A 14,364-nucleotide genomic window follows, 5' to 3' on the forward strand; every position below is an offset into this window, starting at 1 on the left:
AGAGCAGCTTTTCTAGGATCCTGGCTTATGGCGACGGAACTTACGGTGATATTCTTAAAAAAAAACATCTTATCTAAATCTTTGGAAGGGAAAGATTTATATAAGTAAATATTTTTTATAAGCATATCACCGTAAGAATCTTAGTGGTATTCTTAAAAAAAAACTTTCCTTATGTAAATCCTGGGAAGGAATGATTTATATAGGAATGATTTTTTTTTTTTTTTTTTAAGAATACCACCGTTATTCTTGTCGATTAGGGAGAAGCATCTTGAGCAAGGCGTCTTCTTCTGTTTCCCGTCTGGAGCCATTTTGTCGGGTTGAAAGCAATGAATGAATGAACTGACTTACCAGAACGTAACGTTTCGATATAGACTGGAATGTGACAGCCTTGGATTCTTGAATGATGAACTGCTTTGACATCTTTGAATGATGGTTTTGTATCATATTTTTGTTAGATTTTAATGATTAATGGGGAGAGTGAATTGATGGGTTTACCGTGGCCGACTTATCGCGGCAGACTGCTCTTGTATTCCATGTACATACATACTGTACATACATACATACATACATCCGTACATGTATACATACATGCATACATTCTTGCATCCGTACGTACGTACACACACACATACATACATACATACATACATACATACACAAGACTAATAGACGCACATTACATATACTCGTGCATACATATATAATTACACATAACTATATGCACACGCACATGTATGTATATACTGTACACAAATGTATGTATAATGTATAGTATAAGTATTTTTGTTTCCACTTGATCCAATTTCGTGTATTTATGCTTAATGTCAAGCGACTTTATTCCAATATTTACGTTAAGCCCCTCCTTCCTGATCACTACTTAACATGTCATAGTAAGATTTCCATCACAGTGTTGATGGAGATGACAAAAGCATTTGACTAAGTGATCGAGTGAGCATCGCGGTGGCAGCATTAGGATATAATTACCACCTACCAACAGCGGTTGTCATGACAACAAGAACATTAAGAGAATTAGCCCGTGAGTTGTCAACCACATCAGGAACTGGGACGAAAGTGAGAGCGGGAGAAAGGAGTGTGGAATGAATGTGTGGAGGAGGACTACGGCCAGTCTGTGGATGGAATGTGGAGGAAGATGGAGCATCAATATGGAAGTTGATGAAGTTGAGGTTGGGGTTATGAGGTTCGAATCCCGCAAGAACACCAGTGTGACGGCAGTGAATGGATATGACCATCTTTATTTATTTATTCGTTTATCTATATATTTACTTTTGTTATTTTTGTACATCTGTAATATTTGCCATGAATATATAGGGTAGGCATTAGTGTGTGCATGTGTGTATACATGTATGTGTACATCGTGTGTGTGTGTGTGTGTGTGTGTGTGTGTGTTTGCATATGCAATCATGTGTATATATGCGTGTGCGTATGTTTAATTAAAATAAACCTACGCCAGGAGGCGCTGAGTAGCTGCGGTCGAAGCCGTCACCTTTGCCCTATTATGCGCTTTAGGGACTTCTGGGGGCCAGGTCACAGTCACTGCTGAGAATCGGAGAAGAGTGCGGGACTCGAACCCACAACTGAGCGAATGTGAGACCAGCACCCTTCCGATTACGCCACCAGCGCCCAGAATGGATAGGTTAAGAAAAAGAAGTCTTGCCGGAAAGTACAGTCATTAGCTGTTGTGCTCTGCGAGACAGATGGCGACTACATAAAGAGCTGGAAACCAGTTGGCTTCAACAGATGGTCGGTTGGGAACTCCTGAGAGTGAATGAATGTGTGTGTGTGCGTGTGTGTGTGTGTGTGTGTGTGTGTGTGTGTGTGTGTGTGTGTGTGTGTGTGTGTGTGTGTGTGTGTGTGTGTGTGTGTGTGTAAACATTCGGTGTAATGTAGAATAATCGCTGTGGCGATGACGTAAATCGTTGTTTTAATTCGTTTTCCTTGTTGATGACGTCAAGTCGCCATATCGTCTTCGTTGGTGACATATTGTCATTGTCCTTTATGACTTCATGTCACCATATTATCGTAATCGATAACATGATGCCATATCGTCGTCGATATCATGTTTTCATATCGTCATCGATGACGTCATATGTCATGTCGTCATGGATGATGTCATGTCGTCCACACTTTAACAGGAGGAGCTCCAAACGAAAGTGTTTCTTCTGGCGGCGTTCAAGGCGAAGTTGCCATCGACGAGATCGAGAAGAAGCGAGGAAACACCAGAGGGTGGGGACGCCGGTCCGCCTCAAGCTGGGCGGAAGAGAGAGAGAGAGAGAGAGAGAGAGAGAGAGAGAGAGAGAGAGAGAGAGAGAGAGAGAGAGAGAGAGAGAGAGAGACAGAGAGACAGAGAGAGAGAGAGAGAGAGAGAGAGAGGTAGAAGTAGAGGGAGATAGGTAGATATATAGATAGATAGAGAGAGAGAGAGAAAGAGAGCGAGAGAGAGAGAGAAAGAAAAAGAACGAGAGAGAGAGAGAAGAGAGAAAGAGAGAGAGAGAGAGAGACAAAGAGAGAGTGTGTGTGTGTGTTCACTTGGTCTTTGGATCACGTGTTGGACTCGTGATCGACAGCTATTTCCCTCCTGGAAGAGAGCTCAGAGCTCGTAGGTCCGATCTATGGGTAATGCTATGACCTTTCACACACACACACACACACCCAACTCCCCGCCCACGAGAGTCAGAGTAACGACTCGAAGCGCAGCGGTACCGAAATGATTTCGGCCCTGGGTAGGATTCGAACCTAGAACTGCGGGCCACTGTCGTGGTAGTTCAGTGCTCTACCAATTGCGCCACCGAGTCGTGTAACTGCGCCACCGAGAGAGAGAGAGAGAGAGAGAGAGAGAGAGAGAGAGTGTGTGTGTGTGTGTGTGTGTGTGTGTGTGTGTGTGTGTGTGTGTGTGTGTGTGTGTGTGTGTGTGTGTGTGTGTGTGTGTGTGTGTGTGTGTGTGTGTGTGTGTGTGTGATATGCATATGTATGTAACGTATATATGTAATGTATGCAATGCATATACTGTATGTATGTGATGTATGCAATGTATGTCTGTCTGTCTGCCTGCCTGTGTGTCCTCCTGTCTCCTTCTCTTCCTTCCCTCCTTCCCTCCCTCCGTGCAGATTCATGTAGTTCCCTATTTGTGTTTACCCAGATGTATGTACAGTGCTTAGACGTGTGTAAGAGGTCCGAGTTAGACTAATAACGGCCGAACTCTTTCTCTCCTGAAGTCAAATAATGTTTTGGATTCTCTCACTCCTCAAGGGTTAGTTTCACTTCCTTTGTGTGTGTGTGTGTGTGTGTGTGTGTGTGTGTGTGTGTGTGTGTGTGTGTGTGTGTGTGTGTGTGTGTGCGCGTGTGTGTGTACTTGCACACACATTCACATCCAATCGGAATAGTCACATAACATTCTTGATTGGTTGGAGACTGATCTTGACTCAAACAATGATGCTGATCATTTTTAACTTTTACAGTTCCTCTTTGGGATGCTCTTCTTACATCTCTCCATGACCACCTCCTCTTTGACTCCAAGGATACAAGTACTGATATTGCCCACACAACACTAAAAACATACACGTATATATATATACACACACAAATGTGTGTGTATATATATATATCTATTCTACCTATATACAGAGAACTTTTTCCTCCTTAAAAGAGAGGAAGCCGAGTCAGAGGCGCGCGCGCGCACACACACACACACACACACACACACACACACACACACACACACACACACACACACACACACACACACACACACACACACACACACACACACACACACTTCTGGTCGTTACTCCAACTCTCGTGGGCGAGAAGTTTGGGGTATGTGTGCGTGTGAGGTCACGGCATTACCCATAGATCGGTCATATATGAGCTCTGAGCTCTCTTCCGGGAGGGAAATAGCTGTCGATCACGAGTCCAGCACGTGAACCAAGACCATGGTGAATCATGATGAATCACACACGAGAGAGAGAGAGAGAGAGAGAGAGAGAGAGAGAGAGAGAGAGAGAGAGAGAGAGAGAGAGAGAGAGAGAGAGAGAGAGAGAGAGAGGTCCCAGAGTTGCAAAGAGCTCTCTTTGTCACGTCGAGGCGCATTGCATAGGTCGTTCCTCACCGCCTTTGAAGGCGACATCTGTTGCATTGCAATCTTCCCCCTCCCTCGCGTTGCATAAAACAAACCTCAATGCACGCAAATTGCCTCTGTGGGCTATTTGTGGGCTAGTGGCCCGTTTCCAGAAAAAAAAAAATAGGAAATCACTTTCGTATGTTTTTTTTGTACGGTGTGTGTGTGTGTGTGTGTGTGTGTGTGTGTGTGTGTGTGTGTGTGTGTGTGTGTGTGTGTGTGTGTGTGTGTGTGTGTGTGTGTGTGTCTTTTTCTTTAGCTACCATAAATACCATTGAAATTGCTCATTAGTTTAACTTAGGCGATATATTAGCTTCTAAGATATTCCAGGAGTTAATGCATCTGTATAAATCTTTGTATTTTTCTATTAATTTTATTTATTTATTCATGTTTTATGTTACCTTGTTCCCATGAACTCTCATTTCTTTCGTTCCATTTGAGGTCTCCTATTTTTTCTCTTTCTTTCAGTATATTAATTCACTAGGATCAATTCGGAGGAGAATGACCAAAATTATACATTGTATCAGGAATTTACCTTACGAAGACAGACTTAGACACCTCTCACACACTCTGGAAAGATGTAGAGTGCGGGATGATCTTATAGAGGTATTCAACTGTGTCAAGGGCTTTATCAAGGGTAATGCAGATAAGGTCATCATATTAAGATGGCAGGGCAGGACTCGTAGTAAGTAATGGATCTAAAATTGATATTTTTAGATTTGAGAAGGAAATCGGGAAGAATTGGTCTAGAAATAGAGTAGCTAACGAATGAAAAAGATTTAGTAACCAAGTAGTGAGCTCTGAAACAGTTGGTTGTTCTAAAAGAATGTTAGATAACTTTATGGATGGGGATGCTAGATGATAATGGACATGGAACTGCCTAGTGTAGGTCTTATGGTCTCTTGCAGTCTCTTCCATTCTTACGTTCTTAAGTATTCCAGTTTAGGGCGGTTCAGGGATTCTTTCAAAGTTCACAGTCCACGATTAGCTCTGTGTATATACTGTATACTGTCAAGATCTAGAATTTTGCAGCCTTCGTTTTTTGTCCTCGTAATATTTGCATCGTTCGCAAACATGTTAGTGTAGCTTGTTATATTTTTCTTTTCATATGTATAATTTCAAGGGAGGGAAAAGTGCTCCAAAAAGTAAAAAATAAAAAAAGTAAACAAAAAAAGTGAAAAATAAAAATGAAAGTTGAAGGGTAAAAAGAAAAGATGAAAAAGCAAAAAAAAAAAAAAAAAAGAAATAGTAAAAAAAGAAGAAAAAAAAAGACAATAATAAATAAAGTAAATATACCAAGGCAATTTTTTTTTTTTTTTTATAATTTTGTCGAGACTAAAGTAACTCTCCACCTCCCCTACAGCAGCAGCAGCAGCAGCAGCAGCAGCCGAGGATGACCCGTTGGCCGTGCCTCTCGGAGGAGACCTTGGGTCCGGACCTCCTCCAGAGGACCTCGACGCCGTGGAGTCCAAAGCTTCTCCCATCTACGTCACGATCATCCAAAACCACGACGGCCCAGACTACACCGAAGACTACTTACAGGTCCACCCGGATCGACCTACCGGATATAAAAAAGTGACTCACCATGTTCCCGGATACGCCCCGGATCCCCACCACGGACTTGTACCTTTCCCGGACAGTCCATATAAGGAACTAGGTCATCCTCTGGATCCCCACCTCAAGGGCCACCTTGCCCATTCGACTTCCGGTTTGCACTCCAAGCATGACCTTGGACCATACGCTCACAAAAACCACCTCCCTCACTTTCCGGAGCCTCCCTCTGGGGCACTGAAGTACGAGTACACGTTGAACTTCTTCGAGGACGATCCTCTGAACCCAAAGGTGGTCCGGCATCCGCCTGTGGTGGTGGACACGCCCCACGAGATCCTCCACGGGCCTGAGGGTGGGCCTCGGCCCATCGCCCCCATCGAGGAGATCATGCATGGTTATCGGGAAGGCTCGAGGCTCTTTGAGGAAAACTTCGAGAAGATTCCGCCCGTCTATGTCAATGGCGACAACCTGTACGCTGATCAACCCGCCCATGGGTTTATTGAAGCCAAGTACGAGTCTCCGTTGGCGCATGTTCCTCCACCTCCTCCTCCTCCGCCTCATTCCTCTTCTGCACTCCTTTCTGACTCGCCTTCTGTACCTCATTACCTTGATCCACACGTAGACCCATATGCGATCCCCGACCCTCATAGAGACTTGTATGGTGCTCCTCACCCATCCCATACCCCTTATGGGGTCCCTGACCCACCACATTCTCCTTATGGGGTAGTTCATTCTTCCCATGATCAGTATATGTTCCCTAAATCAGTCCATGGTCCATTTGAAATCACTGATTCTCTTCATGATCTTATGGTCTCTGACCCTCACCATTCGATTCCGGTCCCCCACCATCCGGTTCCGGTCCCCCACCATCCGGATTTGGGCTTAGGTCTCCACTCTGGACCTATCGGGGTCCCCGGCCCTCATGCTGAGGCCTTCGAGGTCTCGGCACCCTTCGCAGGGGCCTTCGGCGTCTCAGACACCTATAGAGCCTCTGGAGACTTCGACGACCTCATAGCGATGTCGGATCCTCACCATAACTCGTTTGCGGGTTCCGGGCCTCACCTGAGTCACTTCCCGGTGTCTGGACCCCACAGCGACCCTTCTTTTGTATCGGGTTCTCATGGTCTAGGGTCCGGTCTTCATACCAACATCCACCTTCAGAGTGACCACCTGGATATGGGTCCTTATTTAAGCCGGTTAATTGAACATAGTCCGGATTCAGTCTATACTCATTCTCAGCCAACCTACACCTCTCCACATGCCTCTATTGATCCTTTACCCCTTCATCCTCACCATCCGGGACCTGCCGATCTCCACGACATCCCGATCTCTTCACATCACCTGCAGGGCGGTCATCCTGTGCTTCCTCTTCGCCATCCATCACCCACGCCTCTTCCTCATCCAACTCATTCTCCTCTTCATCCTCCGCATAGTGTGGCCACGGTAAGTCCCTTGGTCGATCCCTCGACCTTTGGTCCTTTCTTGACTAGCCAAAAGTTCCTACTAGCCCGGTCAACCAGTCCCTTTTTCACTGATCAAGACACTCTAGTAGTCCCGTCAACTTATGTTACCCAAACTAACCAAAGTCCCCAACTAGATCCTCCCAATAACGAGTCTTTTACTATTCAAAGTTCCCACCTAGCTTTAGCCAGCCCACCCTCTACTGGTCAGAATCTTTTGATAGACCCATTAACTAGTATTCCTCAAATTAACCAAAATTCTCAATTAGGTTTTCCAACTAGGGTTTTATTTACCAACCAAATCTCTCCAAGTGATCCCTCCCCAACTAGCAAACTGCTTCATAGTCCCCCTCAGACTCAGGTCTTCCTTGATGTAAATTTCACTCCCCTTTCGGAAAAGGCTGTGACCACGAACTACCCCGCCCATTCCTCACTTAATCCTAAATTGTCAACTCTTGCAGCTGGGGCAGTACTGAGCGCTGACGGCGACGCTGACGGTACGGCCTCACTGGCTGATCCCTCTCGAATCACCCTGACCTCAACCCCACCAGCCTCAATTCTCGGCAACCTCTCACCCTCTAGCATCCCAAAACCAACGACCTCAGACTTCTCCAGTCTTGGGCCTGAAGAAGTCGCAGACGGTGCCTCTCGGACGACTCCTCACTACCTGGATCTTCGCCTTCGGGAGATCGTGGTGACCCCCAGCAGGAGCATGTTTCGTCAGAATCGAAGAAAAACCATGGGAGCTTCAGAACCTGAAGGAATGAAGACCTTTGACCCCTTAGTGCATATTAACTCCACCACTATCATTGACAAGACCACCCCTACTACCATTCTTACCGCCACTTCAGCCACCACATCCATCAGTACTACCACCAATTCAGCCTCCAACACCCTCATTATCAACACTCACACCAAAGACTCTGAGGTTGACCTAACTGGACACAACCCGGTGGCTGTCGACGGCGACTTCGGCCTCCGGATTCGACTTCGCGAGAAGGACGGCCTTCCTGACCCGAACTCGAACTTTGACGATCCTGAAGTTGGATTTGGACGAGCGCCTCACGAAGATCGACTCAATGTGACTATTCCGTCCTCTGTCGTAGGAAAGACCGCAAGGCCCGTTCCGGTACCAGGAGGAGGAGGAGGAGGAGGAGGAGGAGGAGGAAAAGAGAGCGACCATAATGTTGCTTTTCTGAGACTTTTTAAGAAGACCTCCAATACCGGAGGACCAATGACTCTCATTGACGTCATACCGAAGGACCGACTACGGCACTTAAGGACCTTTAACACGAACTCCACAAACTCTACGAACTCCACAAACTCTACGAACTCTCCTCTTCCTCCTCCTCTTCATTCTCCTCCTCCTTCCCCTCCTCCTCCTCCTTCCCCTCCTTTTCCTCATTCTCCTCATTCTTCTCCTCCTCCTCCCCCTGCTCTTCCTCCTCTTCATTCTCCTCCTCCTTCCCCTCCTTCTGCTCATTCTCTTCCTCCTTCCCCTCCTTCTGCTCATTCTCCTCCTCCTCCTTCCCCTCCTTCCCCTCCTTCTGCTCATTCTCCTCCTCCTTCCCCTCCTTCTGCTCATTCTCCTCCTCCTCCTCCTTTCCCTCCTTCTGTTCATTCTCCTCTTCCTCCTCCTTCTCCTCTTACTTCTTCTCGTCCTTCAACTTCAACCTCTGGTCCACTACACAGACCTAAAAAAAAACACCAACAGCAGCAGCAGGAACAGCATTACATAGTCCCTGGTCACTCCCATGGCATGGGACACTCCGAAGTCCGTAGAACGAAGCTCCTCTACAGAAGACTTAACAGAAGACAGTGGCCGAAGTTCGGGAAGCGTCTCAAACCCAGAAAGAAAGTTCTCCCCGAACATTTCTTACCGTAGTCGGGAGAAATATTCAACTATTGTTTATGTTGCTTTGGTATGTGAATGTCTCTCCAGTTTACAGTAGTAATAGGTAGAGGGCAGTCGCCATTTGTCGTATATATATAGATTAGGTTATTTGATATGATATATTATTATATGTTATATTGCTGGAATCTAACCCAGGCTTCTTAGATTTCTAGTTCTCGACACTGACTACTAGTTTACAGTTTACAGTAGTAATAGGGAGAGGGCAGTCGCCATTTGTCGTTTATATATATAGATTAGGTTATTTGATATGATATATTATTATATGTTATATTGCTGGAATCTAACCCAGGCTTGTTAGATTTCTAGTTCTCGACACTGACTACTAGGTTATGACGATGTTTGGAAGGATCTTGGCACCGATTTCTTAGGTTTCCAGTCACAGACGGAGAAACTGAAGTACAAATCTTTGAAGTGCTCACACGTGTTCACTGCTTCCGTGGACATGCTATGAACAAGAAATAATGACCACTATTGCCACGTGAAGCATAAGCATGTTCTGGTTGGTTCCGTTTGTACAGGTATAGGGGATGTTTAGTTCTGTGGGTTGAGGTAGGTCTAGTCCATTTCAAGTATTATAGAACTGGTTATGTATATTGGTTGTAGTTCTGAACATGTAATAATGTTAACACACACACACACACACACACACACACACACACACACACACACACACACACACACACACACACACACACACACACACACACACACACACACACACACACGCACGTACACATTCACGTAATATAATTTTCATATATGTTTATATCTTTGATCTGTAAAGGAATCTTCAATAAGTTGATATATATTTAAGGTCCCCACTTCATATTTATTCTTTCCTACCTTTCTGTTTTATTTAAGACCGTGCCATTATACGACGTGAGATTATGTAAAATAAAAGAACACTGGATATTTATTTTCTCTCATATCAATAACCTTAATCGCCAAACCTTTCACTCGAACATTAAGTCGTTTCTTTTATCCTGGGTTCAAGTGATGTCGTTGACACCCGTGCGAAAGTGTGAGGATTAAGAATTTAGACGATTTACTTTTGCGTTCTATGAGGTAGATTAGTGTGTGTGTGTGTGTGTGTGTGTGCGCGCGTGTGCGTATGCGTGTGTGTGCGCGTATGTGTGCGCGCGTGCGTGTGTGTTTAGAGATGGAAATTTAGATTGATATTTAGAAAGATGGAGATTGAGATATAGAGATATAGATAGAGATTAAGAGAGATAGCAATTAAAAGAGCTGGAGATTTAGAGACATGGAGATTTAGAGATGTAGAGGGATATAGATAGATATAGAGATATATTTTGAGATATAGATATGTAGATACAGAGAAACAGAGGTATAGAGATATAAAGATATAGAGACATATAGATATATAGAGATGTAGGTATATAGAGATAAAGATAGATAGGGATAGAGATACATATCTATAGATATATAGATATAAAGTTATAAAGATATGAAGATATAAAGATATAGAGACATTGATATATATGTATATATGTAATTATAGTATATAATATAGAGAAATATTGAGAGACTGATATTTAGAGAGATGGAGATTAAAAGAGATGGATATATAGATATTGAGATAGATGTATAGATATAGATTTAGAGATAGAGATGTAGATATAGATATAGAGATGTAGATATAGAGATATAGAGGTATAGCGATATAAAGATATAAATATAGAAATATGAGATACATATATAGAGATACAGAGATAGAGATACAGAGAGATAGAGATGTAGAGGCATAGACATAGAGATGTAAATATGTAAATATAGATATAGAGATGTAGATAGATATAAAGGTATAGCGATATAAATATATATAGACATGTATAGAAATATGAGGTACATATATATACAGAGATAGATATAGAGAGATAGAGATAGAAATGTAGAGATCTAGGTATATAGAGAGGGATATAGAGTGATAGAGGTATAGGTATATATATATATATATATATATATATATATATATATATATATATGAACATATATTTATATATATATATGAACATTTTTTTTTTTTTTTTTTAGAAGCTCTGTCATGGGATTCGAACCCTGACCCGTACGTCGATAATCACGAGGCCAAGACGCTAGCGACCATGCTACATGTGATGATTCAAAAGGACTGTACTAGTCCCCGACCACGCTTCACGTAACATTGGAAGATGTAGTCTCATTTTCATCTAATCCCCGTATTAGGCGAGCCCTCCGACAAGTTGTGTATGTTAAAGATAGATTGAACAATCTTTTTTTTCTTTAGAAGCTCTGCCATGGGATTCGAACCCTGACCCGTGCGTCGATAATCACGAGGCCAAGACGCTAGCGACCATGCTACATGTGATGGTTCAAAAGGACTGTACTAGTCCCCGACCACGCTTCACGTAACATTGGAAGATCTAGTCTCATTTTCATCCAATCCCCGTATTAGGCGAGCCCTCCGACAAGTTGTGAAGCGTGGTCGGGGACTAGTACAGTCCTTTTGAATCATCACATGTAGCATGGTCGCTAGCGTCTTGGCCTCGTGATTATCGACGCACGGGTCAGGGTTCGAATCCCATGGCAGAGCTTCTAAAAAAAAAAAATATATATCAATCTGTCTTTAACACACACACACACACACACACACATATATATATATATAATATGAGAGAGAGATAAAGATAGACATAGATAGGGATAGAGATATAGATATATAAATTTAGAGATATATAGAGATGTAAATATAGATACAGAGATGTAGAGATAGTATAAGAATATAGATATAGAGATATAGCGAAATAAGTATATAGAGATACAGAGATAGAGATAAAATATAGAGGTTACAGATACAAATATAGAGATGCAGATGTAGAGATAGGTGTAGAGATAGAGATATGGATATATAGAGAGGGATATAGATATAGATAGAAATATAGAGATATAGTTATATAGACAGATATGAATAAATGTATGGATATAAAGATTATATATATTGTTACATCTGCGATGTATACTTGCCAAGTATGTAATTGTTATTGTTTTGAGGAAATGTCATGTTACGTGTGTTCGTATTGTGCTGCTTTGGTTATGACCAAATAGGCGTCACCGTAAGGTATTTTCTTTACTATGTATTGCATGTATTTATTAATGTAACTATGGTATTAGTTTATAATAATATTGATTGTTTTTTGTAAATGTTGATTGTTCAAGTGTTCATTGCGCATGCGTCTCTGCTACGTCACAGGCCGTGACGTAAAAGTATTTCATTTGTATTTCCCGCATAAACAATGTAGGCTCGTCAGGCTAGGTAAATCCCGCCCCCCCTTGTAGTATCCAATGAGCTACGAGCGTATTGCATCGTCACGCAACGGTGAACGGGTCTATACGATTGTTCAGACCCTGCTTAGACCTATTACACGGGTCAGATTCAAAATGACTGCCTTGAGGTTAGTACCCTTTTCCCTTGTTATAGCAGTGAGCCAGATCCACTAGGACTTGGCTTTGTAGTGTCCCATATAAGTGAGCGCGGAGTGTGTAGCATTGGGGCTTAGGATTAGCTTATATTTCAAAACTGTTTGGTGATCTGTGACCCGGTCTTACGTCTGTTCAATCCCGTTAAACTTTCGAACTAGTCTTTTGTGTATTGTTAAATGTATGATCAGAAGTCAGATGTATTATGTAAAATCATGTTTGTTTAACTGTAATCGTGTCTTTGTTATATGATTCTCGTGTCATTGTATTTGTATTAACTTTCATACTTATAAATTTATTTATTTATATTTCTATAAGTTAAGTTAGTTTGATTTTCTTTCCCCGGTGTCCGACCGGGTGGCGACCTTATTCAGTTCTTTTGACCGTTTGAACCCGTAATAGACATAGGGTCTAAGGGTTCCCTTGATTTTACCAACCTCTGACATTCACAAGGCCGGTGAACCTTTGGTACTTTAGAGAGGTTTATAACAATATAATATATATACATATATATATATATATAAATATATATAATATATATATATATATATATATATATATTGAGAGAGAGAGAGAGAGGTAGATGGTGTAGACATAGATATATAGAGATGTAGAGATACAGGTGTAGATACAAATATAGATATATAGATATTGATATATAGAGAGATTGAGATATAGGTACATAGACAGATATATAGAGAGATAAAGATAGAGAGAAAGATAGAGATGTAGATATATAGAAATCTAAAGATGTATATAGAGAAATAGAGAGATAGACATATATATATATATATATATATATATATATATATATATATATATATATATATATATATATATATATATATATATTATATTTGTACAACACTGAATGGGCCCCAGTGACTAGACATACATTTTTATCAACCACAATGCACTTTAATTCTAAGCCATCAACATCGGAAGAACCGTGGAGGTACATGCAGAAATTGAAACATGGTACGCCCGAGGACTCGAACCAACGGCGGCAAGCACGTGATCAATGCAGTAGTGACCTAGACCAATACACCATCAAGGGAGATATAAGTTGAGCGCAACTTTTCATATGTATTTGTATGCTCGAGTTACATACACATACACGAAAAGTTTGCGTTCAACCCATCTCCACTATGATAGTACATTGGTAAGTATACGAACGCGAGAAAAAGATATATATATATATATATATATATATATATATATATATATATATATATATATATATATATATATATAGATGTAAGTATATAGAGATAGATAAATATATAGAGATAGATATAGAGGTATAGCGATATAAAGATATTAAGATATAGAAATATATATAGAGATACAGATAGAAATATAGAGGTATAGCGATATATATATATATATATATGTATATATATATAATATATATAGATATAGAAATATAGTGATACCTATATAGAGATACAGAGATAGATACAAAGATAGCCATATAGAGAGAGATATAGAGAGATGGAGATGAGACAGATATAGAGATGTAGGTATATGGACAGATATAGATAGATATATACAGAAAAAGATAGGCAGAGATTGAGATGGGGGAGATATAGATATAAAGGTATAAAGATATATATAGAGGGATAGAGAGATATTGAGAGAGAGAGATATATATAGAGATATAGAGATATATATATATAATATATATATATATAATATATAATATATATATATATATATAAATATATATATATATATATATATAAATATATATATATATGAAGGTACATATACTGTATATATACCGAGATAGAGATATAGAGAGTTGGAGATGTAAAGACAGATATAGAGAT

General features: G+C 41.2%; 1 protein-coding gene across 1 annotated transcript in view; it reads left to right on the plus strand.

Annotated features, from left to right (window-relative positions):
• Nucleotides 1-9,977, plus strand: part of LOC143037056 (uncharacterized) — a 54,276-nt gene extending 44,299 nt beyond the window's left edge. The window contains exon 4 of the mRNA XM_076205165.1: nucleotides 5,499-9,977. Coding sequence (XP_076061280.1) covers nucleotides 5,499-9,031 — 3,533 coding nt within the window. The 3' untranslated portion in view covers nucleotides 9,032-9,977. The remainder of the gene's footprint in view (nucleotides 1-5,498) is intronic.
• The last annotated feature ends 4,387 nt before the right edge of the window (nucleotides 9,978-14,364 follow it).

Source organism: Oratosquilla oratoria, chromosome 21, assembly GCF_046742065.1.
Source record: "Oratosquilla oratoria isolate Oo_2021 chromosome 21, ASM4674206v1, whole genome shotgun sequence".
Classification (NCBI taxonomy): Eukaryota; Metazoa; Arthropoda; class Malacostraca; order Stomatopoda; family Squillidae; genus Oratosquilla; species Oratosquilla oratoria.